Source organism: Triticum aestivum, chromosome 7B (genome assembly GCF_018294505.1).
Source record: "Triticum aestivum cultivar Chinese Spring chromosome 7B, IWGSC CS RefSeq v2.1, whole genome shotgun sequence".
Classification (NCBI taxonomy): Eukaryota; Viridiplantae; Streptophyta; class Magnoliopsida; order Poales; family Poaceae; genus Triticum; species Triticum aestivum.
This window is the reverse complement of record NC_057813.1, coordinates 685140214-685163877: the sequence shown is the minus strand read 5'-3', so window position 1 is coordinate 685163877 and position 23664 is coordinate 685140214. Positions and strand designations below refer to the sequence as shown.

The window sequence follows — 23664 nt, the reverse complement described above, 5'->3', positions numbered from 1 at the left end:
CCGCCCCTCGCTCAATGCAACTCGACTGATCTAGGGAGCTGAGATAACCAAGTTTGAAAACAAATAAGCAACTTGGAACCGAATCAGGTGAAGTAGAACTTTTTTCTTATGAGGGAAAAATCAGGTGAAGTAGATGGTTGCATAAAAAAAGCATGCCAAAGCCCATGTCGACGGATCTGAATGCATCGGCTCTGAAAGTGAAACGGACGGCAGGAGACCTGTCCGACGAACGGCTAGCGTCGGATGGGCGATTTCCCTCCATTAACCACTCCTCCGGAAACTTCCGTCATCCCAAATCGCCAGCCCGCACCACACCCAAACAAAAGTTCTCGCCCCGCCCTCCACGTCACGGATCCGCGGGGAAAGCAAAAAAAAAAAAAACTTCGCCTCCCCATCCACGTCAGCGATCCACGGCCTCACCCTCCCAGCCAATCACGCGCGGCTCCCCTTCTCTTTATAACGTGCCCCCGGCCGCTCTACCATCTCAAACAATCCGCGCTCTCCACAATCTCACCAACCTCCGGCAGTCTCTCTGCTCCGGCCACCACAACACCAGCGCGTCTGCGCTCCACCACGAACTAGAAGATGGCCATTGCCGGCAGCGGGAGGGGCAAGGCGAAGCCCGCCGCCAGCGCCAAGTCCGTGTCCCGGTCGTCCAAGGCTGGCCTGCAGTTCCTCGTCGGCCGTGTCGCCAGGTTCCTCAAGGTCAGCAAGTACGCGTTGCGCGTCGGCGCCGGCGGCGCCATCCTCGAGTACCTCGCCGTAGAGGTACGCATCTCCTCGACTCCTCTTTTCACCCTTTTTTTGTAACTCTGTTCCACTTACAATAAGCTCTTCTACCCAATTCTTCTAGAGGTGGAATTACATGACCCTCCCTCACTCTAATTAATTTATTTTGCAGTAACATATCAAAAATTCTATCACACTTGCTTACATCAAAAGTATATTTAATTTCGTCTCTTCTAGCGGGTGTAGGTTTCAAAGCAGAACATCCAAAAGGTTTTGACTTTGGCGCTTGAACCCAATCGGCTACACATATATTAACATCATCTTCACTAGTCGAATCACTATCATAATCTAAGGCATTAACCGCATGGTTATCTTTCTCTTTATTTTTATTATCTTTAAACCGGCTATATTGTTTAATTTCCTTAGCCCGCTTTTCCTGCGCCAAAGCCTTGTGTAAAACTTGATTAATATCTAAAAAAATTTGCCCTTCTAGTTTATCCTTAATATGAGCGAGCAGACCCGAAAAGGCAAGATCGGCTTAATCCTTTTCGGCTATGGTCAGGCTGAAACATCGGTTTTTGACATCCCTAAACCTCCTAATATAATCATGAACATGTTCATTATATTTCTGCCTAACCATAGTTAAGTCTGAAAATCGAAGTTCTGTTTCACCACTATAAAAATACTCATAAATTTTTTGCTCCAATTGTGGCCATGTTGTAATAGAAATTAGGAGCAAGCGATGTAAACCAAGTAAATGCAGTACCGGATAATGATAATGGAAACAATTTTAATCTAAAAACATCCGACGTGCCGACCTCGTTGCATTGTGCTAAAAATTGTTCTACATGCTCAAAAGTAGATCTACCATCTTCCCCCGTAAATTTAACAAAATCTGAAATTCTAAAACCACGAGGATATAGCGTCGAGCCAAAGTAATCAGGGTATGGTTTTTGATATGCGCGTGCTCTACCCTTAGTTCTAAACCAAATTCTCTAAGTATACTAGCAAGTTGATCTTTAAAATCATTGGGCTATTTAGAACTGGCTTGTGGAGCAGATGAAACACAAGCACGTGGCGGAAATTCCGGCAAAAAAATTGGAGCATGCGAAGTTTGCAACGAAGACCCACTAAAATATTAATCGGGTACCGGCCCATACGGAACCCCGGTATCGACAGCTGGCAGTGGTGGCGTACTATATGCCACTGTCCGATAACTAGGCTGCATATTAGAATTAAACACAAAACTTTGGTTATTGCTATTGTGATTTTCTGGAACCGGAGTCGAAACAATAGGAGCAGTAGTACTGGTAACAAAATTATTAGCCGAACTACCAACATAGTTCCGGCCATCCAGATTATTTTTAAAGGAACGTGAGGCTGCACAGCATTAGCTGATGCACTAGGCGTATGTATATTACTTGGTAAATTGTTAAATCTGCTACTGTCTGGTGGCATCGGTCTTTTTCCATAATACTCATCATTGACTTGCATCACTAATGAACGTACATGACCAGGCAGACATTTTTCAAGATCTTTATTAAACTGCTCCTTAAATTTTTCAAATCTATTAGCTACTGCTTGAGTAATTGTACGCGCCCTATTTCCCATATCAGAACCATATTTACTAGCTACTGACATATCAATTAGATGAGCAATTTCTTCAGTTGAGTTTTTTACCTGAGTGTTGGATGCATCGGAAGGGCTTGGAACTACCTTTTTGACGACACCGTTCCTCGTCTTCACGTATCCAGCTAACTTCAGCTTCGGCCTCTCAACCTTTTCTTTCTCAAGCTCCTCGTCAAGTTCGTGCCGATCATCTTCCGACAGATCGTCGAGTGTGACGGCGATGACGTTCTCCGGGTCGATGTTGCTCCCATTCTTGGACTCGGTACTCATCGTGTACATCTTCTTCTTCTTGTCCCTAGCGGAGTCGCCAATTGTGTTGGCATGAGAAATCGCCGTGCAACACCAAGATAATTGTCATGCTTTCGTGACGACGAACGATTGCTTTCCGAGCAAAGCAACAAAGATCCCTCACTTTCGTGGAGGAGAACCGGCCGCTTTTCAGCGCAAAACGGCTAAGATCACCAAACCCTAGGGCAGCTAGGGCTCGGCGGGAAGTAACGACGGAAAATAGACGTACGTGAAAATAGAGTTTGTATTGATAGATCGATTGTTGGGGGCGTTTCCAATCGGCCATGGCCTTATATATAAGAGCATCTCTAGCAGATCCCTTAAATTCGCAAACTGCAAAACTGGGATATGGGTTGGAAAAAGTGCATTTTAAGGGTTCATTTTAGCTGCGGCCAAACAGATACTGTAAAACAAACTGTAAAACTGGAATAAAGAGCTCCTTCCTCCAGTCCGGCCACTGCCGCCCCTTCCCCCAGCCGGTCGCGCCGGCCACGCCAGTCGCGTCCAACCCCGTCGGCCACACCCCATCGCCCGCAGGCCATGCCGTGTCGCCCGTTGGCCACGCCCCGTCGCCTCCGTCGTCCGCGTCCAGCCTTGCCGGCCACGCCCCGCCGCCTCCATCGTCCGCGCCTTGCTCTATTGCCAGCCAAGTCGTGCCCCTTTGCCTGCCGCACCGGGAGGATTCCAGCGGCCAGGCTGAGGTCATGGGAGGACACGGCTATGTCGAGCTCGTCCAATTCGAACCGGCGGCGATCAATTGCGACGCCTAGCGGCCTTTTCCGGTTAGCGGTGATGAATTTCGGTGAGTTTAGGGCGGATTCCGGCAAACTCCGCGGTGGTGTGTTTGCTCCGATGAGGTTTGACCGGTATACGGGGCCCTCTAGATTCGGCCTTCCAACCTCCAAAGATAAGGGTTTCGGGTGTGCATTTGTGGTGGCCCTTAAAAAATTTACGGGTTGGACCACTTTTACGGTTTCTGTTCTGGACATTTTTTTGCCCAAAACTGTAAAACGCAAAAAATTTACGGGTTTAACCATTTATACGGGGTCTGCTAGAGATGCTCTATGGCACGCTGGACTTTGACGTATCCAAGGCAGAACTTGGCGTACATGAGTTGAATTCCAAAATCAAACCGATTAAAATCTAATCAGGTCATTCTAATTTGGCTACCATGTATGTAGTATTTGACATTTTACATTAGGCTAACCTGCATGGCGACCCCTCCTGGCCATATACACACCTTGCCTGATCAATTAAATATTCCGGTCACGTTGCTATCACACCAGATAATATAGTAGCCCAACTTCTAAGCATACTCGTACAAATACCTTGAGCCGTCAAAGAAAATAATAAAATATTCCCGCAACGTCGCAAATAAAACTTGATAATGGCCATCAACACTAAGCATATTCTTCTTAGAACTTGTACCTTGGCGGTCTATGAAAATTCTTGTTGCAATATTTGAACAATGCATCAACCGATTAGCTTGATAAATAATTGAATTAATTTGGCTCACCATATACTAACTAGCCAAATCATATCATCAACAATTAGATGGTGGCATAAAAGGTTAGGGATGCTGACCCAAATATCCTCTTTGCAGATTGTACTAGAACAACACAAACCCACGTCGCTCGATGCATCGTCTCTGAAAAGAACGATAGGATTCTACTCCCATGAACGGCTACAATTGGATGGACGATTTCCCTCATTTAACCACCTTTTTTACTTTTACCACCACAAATCTCCAAACCGCGCCAAACTCAAACCAAAAATTGACCTCTGCTATCCACGTCACCGATCCGCGACCTCGCCCTCCCAATCAATCACGTGTCGCCTCTTCGTCTCTTTATAAAATGCCCCACCCCCTACCGCCACTACCCTATCTCATACACCCTTCGCCCTCCACCTTCTCACACATCTAGGCGACCTCTCTAGCGACCACAACCCCAATGCGTCCACCCTCCACCACGAACTAGAAGATCGTCAATGCCGGCAGCGGGTGGAGCAAGGCGAAGCCCGTTGACAGCGCAAAGGTCGTGTCCAGTTCATCCAAGGCGACCTCCAGATCCCCGTCGACCGTGTCACCAGGTACTTCAAGGTTGGCAAGTACGCACAGCGCGTCGGCGCTGATGCCCCCATCTACCTCGTTGTCGTCCTCGAGTACCTCGTCGACGATGTATGCATCTCCCTGTCTCGTTCCCCTCCCCCCGCTCGTGCTTCCTTGCCATCCTCGGTGATTGAAAAAAAATGATGTGATGACCTTAATTGCATTGGTGTTAGTATCAACCAAGTACAAGAAGCTCACTTGGTTGAAAAAATGATTGTACAAACTCAAGCAAACCTAAATAAAAAGTATGAGAAACCAATTACTCGTGGCCATCCACTTCGTCGATGAGGAGTTGTTACGACATTTATTTGTTGCTACCTCCCCTTCAAGTATTCGTGCATATATATAGTTTCCATCAACTGTGGTTGACGGTGATCACATAAACAAAAGCAGAGACAGATAGGATACTCATCCGTTGTGCCCACATATTTTATCTCCAAGTATGCTAGTCATGGTGCATAATGTTAGAGAATATTGTTCCGTTGTAATCTCCAACTCCTTTCCTTTACTTGTTCTACTCAAACTCCTGTAATCTTTCTTGTACGCCAAGGCACGGCTTCGGCCACATCAATATATACCAGACCGCGGCTCCCCTCGAGGGAGTAGGGAACGCTTATCATCTTACATAGTAATCAGAGCCACCACTTCTCATACATCTAGCCACAAATCAAAATCCTAAACTACATACCGTCGTCTCCATGGCTTCCTCAGCCAGCGTCGCCCTCAACCTTGGTTCGCCGCCGTCAGAGAAGCTTGCAAGAGGAAACTTCATCCTCTGGAAGACTCAAGTTCTCCCAGCCCTGCGAGGTGCGCAGGTTACTGGGCTCCTGGATAACTCCGACGCTGCTCCGCCGAGGATGGTGGAGATCACGAAGGCGGACAAAACCACGGCCCTAGAGCCGAATCCTCTGTATGGGCCCTGGATCGCCAAAGATCAGCAGGTCCTATCATATCTACTCAACTCTATGTCTCCAAAAATCCTTGCACAAGTCGTCGGGAAGGACGCCGCCTATGAGCTCTGGACGACGGTGACAAATCTCTTCGCCTCGCAATCACAATCGCGGATCACAAATCTGAGGATCACAATCACCAACACCAAGAAGGGCACCATGTCTAGCTCGGCGTATATGGTGAAGATGAAGAGCCTTGGGGACAAACTTGCTACTGCTGGGCGTCCCGTCTCTGACCCGGAGATGGTAGACTACATCCTGGCAAGGCTCGACCGCGACTACGACTCCATGTGGCAGCGATCGGCGCTGTCAAGAACACAATCACCACCGACGACCTCTTTGCTCAGATCTCTGCCTTTGATCAGAGGATGGAGATACTGGGTGATTCATTGGCCAACGCAGTCTACAGAGGTCGTGGCCAGTCCCGCGGCAGACCCCGTGGGCGAGGAGGAAGGGGGCGCGGCCATGGTGATTGCGGTGACCACCAGCCCTCTCCTGCAAACAGAAGCGACGGATTCAGAGGACGCCTGAGGGAGTCCTGGACTAGGGGGTGTCCGGATAGCCGAACTATCATTATTGGCCGGACTCCAAGACTATGAAGATGCAAGATTGAAGACTTCGTCCCGTGTCCGGATGAGACTTTCCTTGGCGTGGAAGGCAAGCTTGGCAATACGGATATGTAGATCTCCTACCATTGTAACCGACTCTGTGTAACCCCCTAGCCCTCTCCGGTGTTTATATAAACCGGAGGGTTTTAGTCCATAGGACGAACAACAATCATACCATAGGCTAGCTTCTAGGGTTTAGCCTCCTTGATCTCGTGGTAGGTCTACTCTTGTACTACCCATATCATCAATATCAATCAAGCAGGAGTAGTGTTTTACCTCCATCGAGAGGGCCCGAACCTGGGTAAAAACATCGTGTCCCTTGTCTCCTGTTATCATCCGCCTAGATGCACAGTTCGGGACCCCCTACCCGAGATCCGCCGGTTTTGACACCGACATTGGTGCTTTCATTGAGAGTTCCTCTGTGTCATCGCAATCAGGAAGGATGCCTCGTCCCGTCTTTAAATACGGTACCATTGCCAAAGGAGCTTTGGCCACCGGCCAAACTATCCGGCTAGGTGGTTTTCTTATGACCGCCTGTTCGGCCGCCGCTCCGACAATGACCTCTCGGGTCATCAAAAGCGATCTTCACGTCAACTCGGAATTTGCCGAGCAGCTAGATCTGATGGAGCTCTCCTCCGTAAACGAGCTCTTGGATCGCATCGCCGCCCTGGGAGTCGCTACAGACCACGATCAGATTGGGCTTAAAACCGATCTGAGAGAGATCAACTCTCCCCAGGCTACCCACCACGTTGCTGTGGTAGAGGAATAGTGCGGCGACTCTTCTTCTATATTAAAGACCAGTTATGTCCGAATTCATGATCCCTCCATGCCGGATACCCGCGGAGGGGCGGACGTCAATCAAGCACTGAACCTAAAGTCAGGCAGCGGACCAGATTTGTTGGATAACGTCCAGCAATCCAAGCTTCCAAATTCGGAAACTTTTCGGCCCTTGAGCCTCTGATTGGGCGGGGTTTCGAATTTAATTCCACCCGCCCACCCAAACACAAGCGATCTATCTCGAATCCGGCAAGAGCCCGCTGAAATAGTACATCATTACTGGGCCAGATTCCTCCTGGTTATGGACAGGATAAAGGACTGCCGTGAGGAAAGCGCAATCTCATTTTTCTGCAACAATTGCACGGACAAGGGAATCATGAACGCCATAAGTCGTCGTGAAATTACACGCTTCGCCGACCTGGCGTCCATAGTACGAAAGTACTGTGCGATGGAGAGTGCCTGGAAAACCGAAACCAAGTTTTGGGACAATCTGGCTCCGAACACAACCCTAGTCCGAAATAAAAGGATGCACCATGCTCAGGCACCTAGGATAAAAACCAAAAAGCAAAAAAACCCTAAAGGGCATGGAACCGTACTGGAGGGATGGCTCAGCAGACCCTGTAAAATCCATAGTGCAGAGGGCGCCACTCCAACACATAGCCTTCGAGCATGTTGGATACTACGGCAGGTGGCCAAAAGTGGCGAAGAGCTTCTAGCCCCAGAGAACCAGCCTAGCAGTACCAGTACGGTATTAACAGTCTTCAAGACTTTCGCATCAAATAATATGCGGAAACGAACACTCCGCAGCCTCGCCGAAGTCTACCAAGTAGCAACAATAAATCCATGGAGCGACATGGCTATTACCTTCAACACCAGCGACGAACCTAAATTCCGAACAGCCGGAGCACCAGCCGCACTGGTCCTCAGTCCAATAGTGGACGGCTTTCGCCTTACTAAGGTACTCATGGATGGCGGCAGCGGATTAAACCTCAACTACGAGGAAACCCTTCGAAAAATGGAAATAGACTGGAGCCGCATTGAGCGAAGCAGCACAACATTTAGAGGAATAATCCCTAGTCGGGAAGCACGCTGCACAGGAAAAATTACACTGAATGTGGTGTTCGGCTCGCCGGACAATTACAGGTCCGAGGAGGTCACGTTCCAAGTGGCCCCGTTCACCAGGGGATATCACGGTTTATTAGGGCGAGAGGCATTCACAATTTTTCAAGCTATACCCCATTACGAGTACATGAAGCTTAAAATGCCCGGGCCCAATGGAATCATCACTCTTGTCAGTGATCCGGACATATCACTCCGCGCCGAAAATAAGACAGCCGCACTATCCCTAGAGGCACTATCCGAAGCCCTAGCGGCAGAGGAACTCACTGCGCTGCGCTCCACGGTGAACAGGGACGATGTGATACTCGATAAGAGATCCAAGTCCACCTCTTTTAAGCCAGCGGATGAAATAGTCAAATTCTAAGTCCATCCAACGGACCCCACAAAGACGGCCTCCATTGGGGCACAATTAAACCCTGATGTAGACGCTGCACTACGAGAATTCCTTCGGGAAAATTGGGACATCTTTGCCTGGCACCCTTCAGACATGCCAGGAATCCCACGCAGGTTGGCAGAGCACAGCCTAAACATCTTAAAAGGATTTAAGCCAGTCAAACAGGCTCTTCGGCGATTTTCCGAACCCATAAGACAGGCAATGGGAGAGGAGCTAGCCAAACTATTAGAAGCCGGATTCATCAGAGACATAAAACATCCGGACTGGCTAGCAAACCTGGTAATGGTACCAAAGAAGGACAAATCCTAGCGCTTGTGCGTCGATTTCAAGGACCTTAACAAGGCTTGTCCAAAGGATCATTTCCCCCTTCCCCGCATCGATCAAATTATCGACGCTACCGCAGGGCACGAATCATTGTGCTTCCTCGACGCATACTCCGGCTACCATCAAATCAAGATGGCAGAGACAGACCAAGCCGCAACGGCATTCATCACTCCATACGGACCATTCTGCTTCAACAAAATGCCCTTTGGGCTCAAAAACGCCAGCGCAACATATCAGCGCATGATTCAGACATGTCTGGCAACCCAGATCGGCAAAACAGTGGAGGCATACGTAGACGGTGTGGTCGTCAAGTCCAAACATGTCGAAACTCTAGTAGACGATTTGAGGCTCACATTTGACAACCTCCGAGCATATGACATTAAGCTCAACCCGGAAAAATGCGTTTTCGGCGTACCAGCCGAAAAGCTCTTGGGCTTCATTGTATCCGGTAGAGGAATTGAAGCAAACCCAGCCAAGATCCGAGCTCTGTCACAATTGGATATCCCAAAAGACCTCAAGCAAATACAAAAATTGACTGGATGCGTGGTGGCTCTAAGCCGCTTCATCTCCCGCTTGGGAGAAAAGGCATTACCCCTTTATCGCCTCCTCCGGCGCACCGGACACTTCGAATGGACGGATGCCGCCACGGCCGGACTCGAAGAAATAAAGGCCATATTGGCAACAAATCCGGTCCTGGCCGCGCCCAACTTGGGCGAACCAATGTTATTATATATCGCGGCAACACATCAAGTTATAAGTGCGGTGCTCGTCGTCGAACGAGAAACAGAAGGACACAAATTCCCTCTTCAAAAACCAGTGTACTACGTATCCACTGTCCTAACTCCATGCAAGTCCCGGTATCCACATTATCAAAAGATAGCGTACGCGGTGTTCATGGCATCCTGGAAGCTGCAACACTACTTTCAAGAGTGTTCGATAACAGTAGTCTCCGAAGTACCTCTTAACGACATTATAAACAACCGCGACGCGACGGGCAGAATTGCAAAATGGGCCATTGAGCTCCTACCATTCGACATAACCTACAAACCACGGTGATCTATAAAGTCGCAAGTTTTGGCCGACTTCATCGCTAAATGGACCGAAACCGAACTCCCTAAAGAGTACGGCGCATACTCCAATTGGATCATGCACTTCGACGACTCCAAAATGTTGGCCGGCCTGGGGGCTGGCGTCGTCCTGACGTCCCCAACCGGAGACATAGTCCAATACGTACTCCAGATAATGTACACGGACTCCAACAATGTAGCCGAATACGAGGCCCTTCTGCACGGTCTCCGGATGGCAATCTCCATGGGCATTCAACGCCTAGAGGTCCGCGGGGATTCAAACCTTGCAATATCCCAAATAAATGGAGATTTTGACGCCAAGGATCCGAAAATGGCAGCCTACCGTAACGCCGTCTTAAAAATGTCAGCTCGGTTCGAAGGACTCGAATTCCACCATGTGACCCGGGATAATAACCAGGCGGTCGACGTGTTGGCACGCATCGGCGCAAAGCGCGACGCCATCCCTGCCAACATCTTCCTGGAGCGGCTTTTCAAGCCATCCGTATTATGGGAAGGGGAGTCCGGAAACAACAACCCGGGACCAACCGCACCGCCCAACACCGAACACTCTGACACAGTCGACGGCTCTGCCAATGAAATAACACCTTCAGCCCACGAAATAATGGCAGTCATTGCCCCATGGACGGAACCATTCCTAGCCTACTTAATTAGGCAGGAACTCCCCGAAGACCAAAACGAGGCCCGCTGCATAGTACGGCGATCTAAAGCCTACAAGGTCCATGAGGGAGAGCTTTATAAGAAAAGCACAACCGAAGTCCTTCAAAGGTGCATCTCTGAAGAGGAAGGGCGAAATCTTCTGGCTGAAATTCACGCCGGACTCGGCGGGCACCACGCCGCAGCCCGGGCCCTTGTAGGCAAGGCCTTTCGTACAGGATTTTATTGGCCGACGGCCCGGGCAGATGCTCAGGACTTAGTCCAACGATGCGTTGGTTGCCAGCTCTTTGCTAATCAAAACCACATGCTACTCCCCGCCCTCAAAACTATACCCATCACCTGGCCATTTGCGGTCTGGGGGCTTGACATGGTTGGACCCCTTAAAGGGGAACCCACAAGCAAAAATACCTATTGGTCATGGTGGATAAATTCACCAAATGGATAGAGGCCAAGCCAGTTAAAACGGCCGAATCCGGACCCGTGATAGACTTCATATCTAGGGTAGTACACCGTTATGGCATCCCCCATAGCATCATCACTGATAACGGCACGAACTTCACGACCGACGAGGTTAAACTCTGGTGCAAAAATATGGGCATCAAGCTCGACTACGCTTCAGTCTATCACCCTCAAACTAACGGTCAAGTCGAACGAGCAAATGGTCTAATCATGAGCGGCATCAAACCCAGACTAGTGCAGTCCCTTAAGGAATCTAACACGCACTAGGTAGAGGAGCTCGACTCCGTACTCTGGGGGTTGCGGACCACGCCAAACCGCACTACCGGATTCACACCATTTTTATGGTATACGGTGCAGAGGCAGTTTTGCCCTGCGACATAATTCATGACTCACCTCGCGTGCGCATGTACGAAGAAAGAGAAGCCGAGCTGGATCGGCAGGACAGTTTGGACGCCTTAGAAGAGGAGCATGACGTGGCAAAAGCTCGTTCCGCATTTTACCAACAGCAAGCTCGAAGATATCAAAGCAGAGAAGTACGGGCCAAAACTTACAATGTTGGCGAACTAGTTCTACGCCTGCCGGACAAGAAAAAGGACAAGCTCAAGCCCAAATGGGAAGGTCCCTTCATCATCGACCAGGTCCTGACCGGCGGAGCGTACCGTCTGCGAAATGCATCGGATAACCGACTCGAGCCAAATCCATGGAACGCAGCCCGTCTCCATTCCCGCCGGACTCTGAGTTCGTCTCCCTCCCCCGTCTATATTTTATAATTTAACTGTCTTTTATTTTCCCCCTCTCTTTTTCCTTTCTTGTTCTTCCTCTATCACGGGCCTTCGGTGGCTCGTCTGCGCATTGTTTGCACACACTTGACGTGCTATCCGCACTCATTATACCTGGGGGCTTCTTTAACAGAAGCTTATTTATACGGGCCTTATACCCAACACATGTGTCACACTTCCGCATGTGCCTTTTATTCACCATTATATGCATCGATATGACTTAAGTTTTGGCCAAGCTGGGTTGCCTGGCTCCTGTGCTTACCCCTACGTTCCCGATTGTTCGGCTAGGAGGTAAAGGGAGCACCTCTGCGATTGTTACTGCCGGGTCAGCCGGATGTGTACCTCAGACTGGGTGAAGCCGAAAGCTAGCGTTCTTAAGGGAATATTCGGTCGATGAATTGAAAGATGATTTCTTACCTATTTATTTATCTGCCCCCAGATGCTTTCCTGCTTTTTTCGCAGCCCGGACATGCACTTTAGGGCATGCCTCCCAGGGAAAGGAACCCCTAACGGAACTATTCTCCCTGGAAGATGTTTCTTACTAACCATGTAATATAACATAACTAGTTGGGCACTTGTCTGATAAAGCACTAATGACCCCTACGCCTGGTCTCCATGCATGCCCCGGTTTCTTACATAACCATGAGGGTATTCGGACACACTCGGGGCTGTCGGGTCCCGAGGTCGAAGCGAAAAGGTCCGCAAAGACAAACGATCTACAATCCAGCTAGAAGGCATTTTCAATGTCATTTTCAATTACACAGTCAAGCTGACTGACGGTATTCCTCTTCAATACCATCTAATAAACTGTCTAGTTTACGGTCCCATTGTGAATACTTTGCGGCCAACTCTACTTGGTCGTACACTAAGCTCACAGGGATCTCCTTCCCGTCAGGCCCCACAGGTCCGACCTCGGCCATGTGGTTTGGGTCAGCCTTCGCATACTGTGTCTTCACCATGGCCCAGGCCTCCCTGGCGCCTTGACGGCAGGCCGATATCTTCCATAAACGGAAGCGCTGCTGTGCTCCCTGAAGCTTCTCCGCAAGCTCTCCAAGACCTTCGGGCAGGGACACGGAAGGCCACAAGGCCTGGGAGACCCCGCTCATCACCTGCCGAACTCGTTCGTGCAGTTGCAGCAGCTCGAGAAGTAGGTGACCCGTTGAACCGGGCATCTCCTCCACAGGACGACCTGTGAGCATGCCTACAGACATATTTCCTGTCAATCAACTTCCTCGTCGAACTCTTCTTTTCAAAAAAGTTTGCTCAAGCACTTACTATAAATGTCGCGACGAAGCCGCCGATTCTCCTTCACGGAGTCAGACAGCTGGACCCGAACATCTTTTAGTTCCTCGCCCAGCTGAGTGTTGGCATCTTGGAGTTTGTTCCTCTCTTGCTGCACCCTCATAAGCACCTTCTCGCCGGCCTTCAGCTGGCGTAGTAGCTGTTGCTTGTCCGGATCAAGTCCGGCGCCATCTGCAATATTATTGTCAGACTTATACACATGCCGCACTTCACAAACTACCTATCTTTCGAAGTATGTATTACCAGAGGAGGTCTCTGTGGCTCCCCCTGCGGTGGCTAGTGCGGCCTCAAGTTGGGCCTTGCACCCTTGAAGCTCCTGGGACAGGTGGATATTCTTCTCCGTGAGGTCCTGCATAACAAATGATCCTTAAATCAGTTATTCTAACTATTTTAAGTCTCGGGGGCTACTGGCATATATAACTGTCAAAATGCCTCACCCGTATGTCTTTCACATACTGCTCCGTGGCTCTGGCTAGACCATCTTGAGCAGCACGGAGGTGCGCATCACCCGAATTAAAGGCATTTAACGCCTCGGGGGAGAAGCATGCATCACGAAGAATTGTCCGGCGGCGCCTGTGATTCATGGCACTCTCCACCTCATATCTGGTGGCGGACAACCTGTCGGCGTCCTCCGTTGGAGGAGCACCCGACGCGCGCCTCGCGTTCGCCTCCCCCTCCGGACCCGGTGTGGGAGCCTGGCTGGCGGAGGCTCGATTGGCAACCTCTCCGGACATAGTCCGGCGAGCGCTCTTTCTCCTGGAAAAATCATGAGCGTTAGTATGACTTTCAGGAAACTCTTCCGGAAACATGGGGTGCACCATACCGCTGCGGCGACGTCTCGATTCGCGCCGCACTTCTTTTCCTCCTGCTGGGCCGAGCTGCCCCTTGTTGGTCAGCCGCCGCAGGATCGGCTTCCCGCCTTAAAGGCACCTCCTGCGGAGCACCATTGGTATACGGTGATCAGAAATAAGCATGGATGAGTAATGATGTCAGGACTCCGGTCACAGTTACCTGGGAAGCCGGAGATAAACCGGGGTAGTCGGCCGTAATGGAGACCAAAGCATTGTCCATGCTAAGTTGGTGGAACACCCCATCGATCAGCTCCACCTTTATGTCCAGATCCTCTTTGGAGGCCGGATCAAGGGATCGTTCCGGATCCTCGGGCTGCGGAGTCAGGCTGTGTATGCCCTCTACGTCCCGACGCAGTTCCTGCGCCGAAGTCGCAAAGTAAGACACTTAACTTCGGGAATATGGATCAGATAGATAAACGTCCACTTACCCAGCTCCGAGGGTTATTCATGGAGAATCCATTAAATGGACTCGCGCGGAGGAAGTCCTCCTTCTCCCCCTTGTACAAGCCGGACAGGATCTTCACCAGATCGGCAACCGATCCCGGCCCCTTGCAGCCATGACGGGTGGCGTCATCCTCCCCGTTGAAATCCCACATGGGGTGGCCCCTATATTGGAGTGGCTGCACCCCTCGCATGATGCACGTGGACATGACTCCAATCATGGTCAATCCGGAATGAGCCAGTAACCTTATCCGGCCCATCAGATATTGGACGTCCCTATCATTCTCCCGTTGAGGGCTCCGCGGGCACCAACTCAGGCGTTTCTTCAGAGGAGCGTTGCTGAACTCCGGGAGGCCGATCCGAACTGGGTCCAGCAACGGGGCGTCTTCCATATAAAACCATTCCGAAGGCCAGTCTTCGGACGCCTTCTTCGGGGTTCCGGATAGATATCCGGTCCCAGCGATGCGCCATATTTCGGCTCCGCCCACTTGATATATCGACCCCTCGTGAGAACGGGGTACGAGGCAAAACAATCTCTTCCACAGCGCAAAATGGGCCTCGATGCCCAAGAACAGCTCGCAAAGGGCCACGAAGCCCGCGATGTGCAGGATGGAGGCAGGCGTAAGGTGGTGAAGCTGGAGCCCATAGAACTCCAGGAGCCCCCGGAGAAACGGATGTACGGGGAATCCAAGTCCCCTTATTAGATAAGGGACGAAGCATACCCGCTCTCCTTTGGAGGGATTAGGGATGCTCTCCGCCTGCTTTCCGCCCTTGTAGGTGGCCAGTCCGGCTCGAACCGGAACCATAAAGGCTGGGGTAAGATATCCCTCTGCTTGGGGCATCACCAGCTCGCTATGCGGGACTGAACATCTCCCCCAATCTCCTGGCTGAGGGCTGGGAGCGTGAGAGGAGGAGCCACGTCGAATGTCCATGATGGAGTGGATTTTTATCAGAGGCGCTTCGATGAATACTCACGGAAGGAGGATGGTGTGATTCGGATCTAGATCCTCGCCTCTCTTATAGGCAGCTTATTCGCGCAGCTAGGGGGTAAAGCGTAAAAATACCCTGACTTTTTGCATTCATGCGACACGTGGAAGAGGGCCATTATTGGATGTGGAAGCCAAGGAGCGCAACATTTATAAGGAAGCCGGACACTATTCGACAAGCACATAGAATTTGGAGGAGAACCCGCCTTGTAATGCTGAAGACAGTATACGCGTCGGACTCATCGTCATTGAAGCCTGGTTCAGGGGCTACTAAGGGAGTCCTGGACTAGGGGGTGTTCGGATAGCCGGACTATCATCATCGGCCGGACTCCAAGACTATGAAGATACAAGATTGAAGACTTCATCCCGTGTCCGGATGGGACTTTCCTTGGCGTGGAAGGCAAGCTTGGTGATACGGATATGTAGATCTCCTACCATTGTAACTGACTCTGTGTAACCCTAGCCCTCTCCGGTGTCTATATAAACCGGAGGGTTTTAGTCCATAGGACGAACAACAATCATACCATAGGCTAGCTTCTAGGGTTTAGCCTCCTTGATCTTGTGGTAGGTCTACTCTTGTACTACCCATATCATCAATATCAATCAAGTAGGAGTAGGGTTTTACCTCCATCGAGAGGGCCCGAACCTGGGTAAAAACATCGTGTCCCTTGTCTCCTGTTATCATCCGCCTAGACGCACAGTTCGGGACCCCCTACCCGAGATCCGCCGGTTTTGACACCGACAACGCCCTCGACAACAACAGCAACAGCAGGTGCGTGAACAGCAGCCCGACTACCCTGAATGTCAGATATGCTACATGCATCATCCAGGAGGTGCACGTGTTGGCTGGTGGCGCTATGAAGAGAATGATCAGGAAGATAAGGAGGCGCATGTTGTCTCCTTTGGCGTGGATACAAACTGGTACACCGACAGTGCAGTAACAAATCACATCACAGGTGAACTTGAGAAGTTGACAACACGGGAGAAGTACAACGGAGGCGACCAAATTAGCACGACAAGCGGTTCTGGTATGAATATCACTCATATTGGTAGTTCAATTGTTAAAAACCCCATGAAAAACTAGCACTTGAAAGATGTCTTGCATGTTCCTCAAACATAAAAAAAATCTTGTTTCCGTTCATCGATTCACCCTTGATAACAATGTTCTTATAGAATTCTATCCTTATTTTTTCTTGGTTAAGGACTTGAGAACAAGGAGAATCATTCTTAGAGGATGTTGCGTGGGAGGCCTCTATCCACTCAATATCATCATCATCTTCTTCATGGTCAAATAAACAAGCCAACATTCTCACCAAGCCATCATCATCAAGGTGGCATAGTCGTTTAGGTCATCCATCTTCAGTCATAGTTAAATATGTTCTTAGCAAAAATAAACTCTCTTATGAGAATAGTGTTGAGTCAGTTTGTGATCCGTGTCAACAAGCAAAAAGTCATCAATTACCTTATCTCGTCTCTACTAGTGTGTCTACTGCTCCTCTACAACTTATATTTTCAGATGTATGGGGGTCAACCCCTACTTCAGTTGGGAGATTTTATTATTATGTAAGCTTTATTGATGACTATAGTAAATTTACTTGGATTTATTTGTTAAAGAAACAGTCTGATGTCTTGCAAGTCTTTATCAATTTCCAATATCTTGTTGAACGCAAACTGAACTCCAAGATCATTGCTATGCAAAGTGACTGGAGTGTTGAGTATGAAAAATTGAACTATTTCTTCCAAAAACTTGGCATATCACATCATGTTTCTTGCCCTCATGCTCACCAACAAAACGGATCTGCTGAAAGAAAGCATCGTCACATAGTTGATATGGGGCTAGCATTGCTCGCAAATGCATCCATGCCACTCAAATTTTGGGATGAAGCATTCTTTACTACCACATATCTTATCAATTTGCTTCCAAGCAAAGTTATCAAATTTGAAACACCCATTACACGACTCCTTGGTGTCACACCAAACTACACATATCTTCGTGTTTTCGGTTGTGCATGTTGGCCCAACCTTAGAGCCTACAGCACACGCAAACTTGCTTCCCGCTCCAAAAAGTGTGTCTTTTTAGGCTATAGTCCCATGCATAAAGGGGTTAAATGTCTTGATGTTCCTAGTGGTAGGGTCTATATATCTCGAGATGTTATTTTTTATGAGTCCGTGTTTCCGTTTGCTTCACTTCATCCCAATGCCGGTGCACTTCTCCGCACGGAAATTCTTCTTCTTCCTCCACATCTTCGATCTTTTGATCATGGGGGTGACAATTGTACTAACCAAAGTGTTGATATTTCTACTGGTACTTGTTCTTCTCTGTTGCATGTGCAGGTCCCTGGAGAAAACGGGGCTCAAAATGATCAAAATCCTGAAAATATAGCTCAAGTTGATCCAATATCTCATGCTGAGGAAGAAGACGAACCTGGCACGGACAACGAAGGTGATCCGGCGGCGCCTGGAACTCCTGTGCGCATGCAGACCTCGGATCGCGCGAGCAGATCCGCCTCGGATCGCGCCTCCATCAACTGCAGCAGCGAATCAAGGGAGGGCCACTCCCGCGCTGCCACATCAGCAATAGGCGGGACCAGCAGCGGGATCGGATCCCCCTCGCCCCGCGTGCGCCTGCAACCGTGATCGGGTGGTGGATCTGCTGTGCTGGCCTGATCGGTTGGCCCTCGTGTGCGTACCGGGGAGGCAGCCACACCAGCGGCTGCGGGATCATCTGCGCAGGAGGCGACAGATTCGCATGTGTCGGCACATGCAGACTCTTCAGGATCTTCTATGGCGAGTATTCCTGAGGTCCAGACAACAGCTTCTTCATGGGTTATGACACGTCTACAGAAAGGTATACTGAATCCTAAAATAAGGAAATGTGGACTATACCATATGGAATGTTGTGTATTTCAGGAGAACCAACAACGTTGAGTAGTGCACTTGATGATCCTAAGTGGAAGAAGGCAATGGATGAGGAATATTCTGCACTTATGAGGAACAAAACCTGGCATCTTGTACCAAATCAGAAAGGCAAAAATATCATCGATTGCAAATGGGTGTACAGAATTAAAAAGAAGGCAGATGGCTCCATTGACAGGTATAAGGCATGTCTAGTTGCAAAGGGCTTTAAGCAACATTATGGTATTGATTATGAGGACACCTTTAGCCCTGTTGTGAAACCTGCAACTATCAGACTTGTGCTAGCCATTGTTGTATCTAGGGTTGGAGTCTAAGACAACTAGATGTACAGAACGCGTTTTTGCATGGTGTTCTGGAAGAGGAAGTGTTTATGAGACAACTACCTGGATATGAGGATAAGAAGTCACCGCAGTATGTTTGCAAGCTTGACAAAGCACTCCATGGTCTAAAACAGGCACACAGAGCATGGTACTCTAGATTAAGCTTACAGTTGAAATATCTTGGTTTCATTGCCTCTAAAGCTGACACGTCTTTTTTGTTTTATAACAACGCTAGAGTAGTCATTTTTGTGCTTATATATGTTGATGATATCATAGTTGCAAGTTCTTCACAAAATGCTACTAATGCACTTCTGCATGATTTGAGCTCAGAGTTTGCCTTGAAAGACCTAGGTGATTTGCATTTCTTCCTCGGGATTGAGTCAGAAAAACTCAATATGGTATTGTGTTAAAATAGGAAAAATATATCATTGAGCTTTTGTCTCGCATGAGAATGAATAATTGCAAACCAGTACCTACACCTTTATCTTCCTCAGAAAAACTCTCAGCATATGAAGGTGAGCCACTTCAAGAGGAAGAGAACACAAGGTACAGGAGTACTGTGGGAGCATTACAATATCTAACTCTCACACGTCCAGATATCTCATTTGCTGTTAATAAGGTTTGTCAATATCTGCATGCTCCTACTTCTGCGCATTGGTCAGCTGTCAAGAGAATTGTAAGATATGTGAAGCATACTATGGGAACAGGACTTCATTTCAAACGTTCTGATTCTTCTCTTGTGAGTGCATTCTCTGATGCTGACTGGACAGGATGCAGTGATGATAGAAGATCAACTGGAGGTTTTGCAGTGTTCTTCGAGTCTAATCTTATTTCTTGGAGTACTAGAAAGCAAGCAACTATGTCACGATCAAGCACAAAAGCTGAATACAAGTCCTTGGTGAATGCAACTACTGAAATCATTTGGGTTGAATCACTTCTTGAGGAATTGGGGATCAAGAAAAATTGTATCTCATGTTTATGGTGTGATAACTTGGGAGCAACATACTTGTCTACAAACCATGTGTTTCATGCAAGGACAAAACACATAGAAATTGATTTTCACTTTGTGCGAGAAAGGGTTGCAGCAAAGAAACTTGAGATACGGTTTATCCCCTCTAAAGATCAAGTAGCAGACGACTTTACAAAGGCCTTAGCAGCAAGACCATTTGAGGAGTTCAAGAGTAATCTTAATCTAGGATAGTTAAGACTAAGGGAGGGTGTTAGAGAATATTGTTCTATTGTAATCTCCAACTCCTTTCCTTTATTTGTTCTACTCAAACTCCTGTGATCTTTCTTGTACGCCAAGGCACGGCTTCGGCCACATCAATATATACAGACCACGGCTCCCCTCGAGGGAGTAGGGAACGCTTGTCATCTTACACATAATACTCAAGACAATTCCTCCGATTTCGTTAAAGTTATGCTTAAAAATTTACAAAATATACATTGGGCCACATGTAGCACAAATAATTAGATCTGGGAGGCATTAGGAAATGATTAGCTTGTAGGATTCACTGATCCTGCGGTGCATCTGCTCTGCATCATTGTTCCACACTGTCAGCCTGTCATAATGTACATCACTGATGGAGTGAACAAGAGAATCTAGAATCAGAAGTAACCACAGAGTTGTGTTGGCTACGTGGTCGGCCTTGGCACCAGAGGCCCTAGTGCAAGAAAACAAAAAGGGATTCCACACGCACGAAAAACTGCTCCGCCTCGTCGTAGCAGACCTCACGCCAGTGAACCGCTTCTGAGTCAATGAAAGTCAAACCGATCTAGAGATTACACAAAGCCATGTTTAAGTCTAAAAACAACTCAGAACCAAATCAAGCGAACAAATGGTTGCACAAAAGGGTAGCAGGTGCCGATCCAAATTTCTCCTTTGGATATTGTTCTAGAACAGCCCAAAACCATGCCAGCTGGATGCATTGGCTCTGAATCGGACGGTAGGAGACTGGTCCAATGAACGGCTGGGATGAGATGGACAACTCCCTCCTTCAACTACTTTTTCAACAAATCTCCGTGATCCCAAATTCTCGCGCCAAACAAAAACAAAATTTTCGAGCCAATCAAGCTCAGTCGTCCCTTCTCTTTATAACAAGCCACAACACCGGCCTTTCCAGTACCACAAACACCCCTTTCTCTCCACGATCTCACCAACCTCCAACAATCTCTCTGGCAACCATAGCACCAGCGCGTCCACCCTCGACCACGACCCGAAGATTGCCATTGCCGGTAGCAGGAGGTGCAAGTCGAAGCCTGCCACTAGCATGAAGTCCGTGTCTAGTCCGTCCATGGCCGACCTCCAATTCCCCGTCAGCAACGTCACCAGGTACCCCAGGGTCGGCAATTACGCACAACACGTCAGTACCAGCGCCCACGTCTACCTCGCCACTGAGGTACAAATTCCCCGGCTCCTCCTCTCCTCGTTCTCTGTTCCCCGCGCGCACGGTTCCTCGCGGTCCTCGATCTCACCGTTTCATTTCTTTCTCTTTGATTTAGACCCTGTAGCCTGCCAGCAACACGACGCGGGACAACAAGAAGAACCAGATCGTGCCGCGGCACATCCAGCCAACGGTGTGCAACGGCGAGGAGTTGAGTCGATTGTTGTGCGCGTTCACCATCGTCGACGACGGGCTGATGCCCGGAATCCACACCGTGCTCCTCCCCAAGAAGGCTGGCAAGGCCAAGGATGACATCCACCGACAAGCATCCCAGCACCCTACCACGCACGGTTATCTGTAGTGTGTGCGATCCGTATAACACACCGTTACGAGGCGAAATTTCGCAGTTGCGTGTGCGATATTTTTTCTAACCATGTGCTATGACTTTTACCTGCACTAGTATTAGTATCTAACAAAGTACAAGGAGCTCACTTGGTTGGAAAAGTGGATGTACAAACTCGGGCACACCTAAAAAAAGTACAACAACCCAATTACTCGCCACCATCCACCTCATCGATGAGTTGCTATCGCATTTATTTTTTCGATCTCCCCATCAAGCATTCCTGCATATATATGGTTCCCATCAACTGTGGTTCATGGTGATCACATAGCCAGAAGCAGATAAAGAAAGTTATCCACCCGGTGCGCGATATTTTATCTTGGAGTTAGTTGATCATGGTGTATAGTACTCAAGACAATTGCTCTGGTTCTGGTTTGCTAAAGTCACGTTTTATAGGAAGAAAAAAAAATAGTATATACTAGGACACACGCGCACACTACCACAAATATGTTAATTAGACTTGGGAGCCACCAGGAAACGATTAGCTCGTCGCACCAGTCGCTCTAGCGGTGCATCTACTCCACATCATTACTCTACACTGTTGTGACGCACTGTGGTTATGCAAACAACAAGAAATTGACGAATCAGCAATAACAAGAGTCGCCTTGGCTACGCGTTCGTTCTCGGCGTCAGAGGCCCTAGTGCTAGGAAGCAAAGAGGGACTCCAGACGCACGAACAGAATTTCACAGCTGCGGTTGCAAGAGAGCTTCTCCTCGCTCAATGCAACTCGACTCATCTAGAGCTTCTAGATAACCATGTTTGAGAATAAATAAATAACTTGGAACCAAATCAGGTGAAGTGTAGTTTTTTCTCTCGAGGGGAAAATCAGGCGAAGTTGCCCAAACCCATGTCGCCAGATCCGGATGCATGTGAAACGGACGGCTGCAGACCTGTCCGACGGACGGCTACCATCGGACGGACGATTTCCCTCCATTAACCACTCCTCTGGAAACTTCCGTCGTCCCAAATCGCCAGCCCGCGCCGAACCCAAACGAAAGTTCTCGCCCCCCGCCCTCCACGTCACCGATCCGCGGAAAAAGAAAGGAAAAAAAGTTCGGCTCCCCAGTCCACGTCACCGATCCGCGGCCTCCCGCTCCTAGCCAATCACGCGCGGCTCCCCTTCTCTTTATAATCTGCCGCCGCCCCCTCTGCTTTAGCATCCCAAGCACACCCAGCGCCCTCCACCTGCTCACAGATCCCGGCCATCTCTCCGCCGACAACCGCACCTGCGCGTCCACCCTCCGCCCCGAACCAGAAGATGGCTATTGCCGGCAGTGGGAGGGGCAAGGCGAAGCCCGCCGCCAGCGCCAAGTCCGTGTCACGGTCGTCCAAGGCCGGCCTGCAGTTCCCCGTCGGCCGCGTCGCCCGGTACCTCAAGGTCGGCAAGTACGCGCAGCGCGTCGGCGCCGGCGCCCCCGTCTACCTCGCCGCCGTCCTCGAGTACCTCGCTGCCGAGGTACGAATCCTCACCGGCTCCTCTTGTCCCCGTTTATCTGTTCCTGGATCTCACCGTTTCTTGTTTCCTTTGATTCAGACCCTGGAGCTCGCCGGGAACGCGGCGCGCGACAATAAGAAGAACCGGATCGTGCCGCGCCACATCCAGCTGGCGGTGCGCAACGACGAGGAGCTGAGCCGTCTGCTGGGCTCGGTCACCATCGCCGCCGGCGGGGTTCTGCCCAGCATCCACACCACGCTGCTCCCCAAGAAGGCCGGCAAGGGCAAGGGCGACATCGGCTCCGCTTCCCAGGAGTTCTAGATTAGATTAAGTGTCGTTATGAATGTTTGGGTTGGTAACTTGGAATGCATCTCGCAATCTTGTTCTTGTTGTTACTGCCTGTGACGCCCTTGTCAATACTAATATGAATGAAACGGATATGTTGCTACCGTTCGTCTGAATCCAATATGAAGTTCAGAATTCGCCTTGTTGTTGCTCTGAAACGCCCCTGAACTGATGAGGAAAATTGCACTTTGATAGAAAACTCTGTAGTCAGGTGAGGAATATATCTTGCATTTTTATCTGCAATTGAGCATCAAAGTTAATCGTACAACTGAAACTCCATTTCTGTACTTTCTGTTCCAAAATAGATGACCTAACTTTATATTAACTTTAGAATTGAGGGAGTATGTTTGAAAGAAAGGGGTTTCCCCGACCCCA

General features: G+C 49.2%; 1 protein-coding gene and 1 pseudogene across 1 annotated transcript; both read left to right on the top strand.

The window, feature by feature from the left end:
• Positions 1-585: 585 nt before the first annotated feature.
• On the top strand, positions 586-21521 carry LOC123155776 (histone H2AX-like; annotated as a pseudogene).
• A 1133-nt stretch (positions 21522-22654) lies between these two features.
• LOC123161694 (probable histone H2AXb) lies at positions 22655-23405 on the top strand. Its single transcript, XM_044579505.1, has 2 exons — positions 22655-22965; positions 23044-23405. Exons 1-2 carry the CDS (start codon positions 22768-22770, stop codon positions 23263-23265), a joined length of 420 nt encoding a protein of 139 aa, XP_044435440.1. The 5' UTR covers positions 22655-22767; the 3' UTR covers positions 23266-23405.
• The last annotated feature ends 259 nt before the right edge of the window (positions 23406-23664 follow it).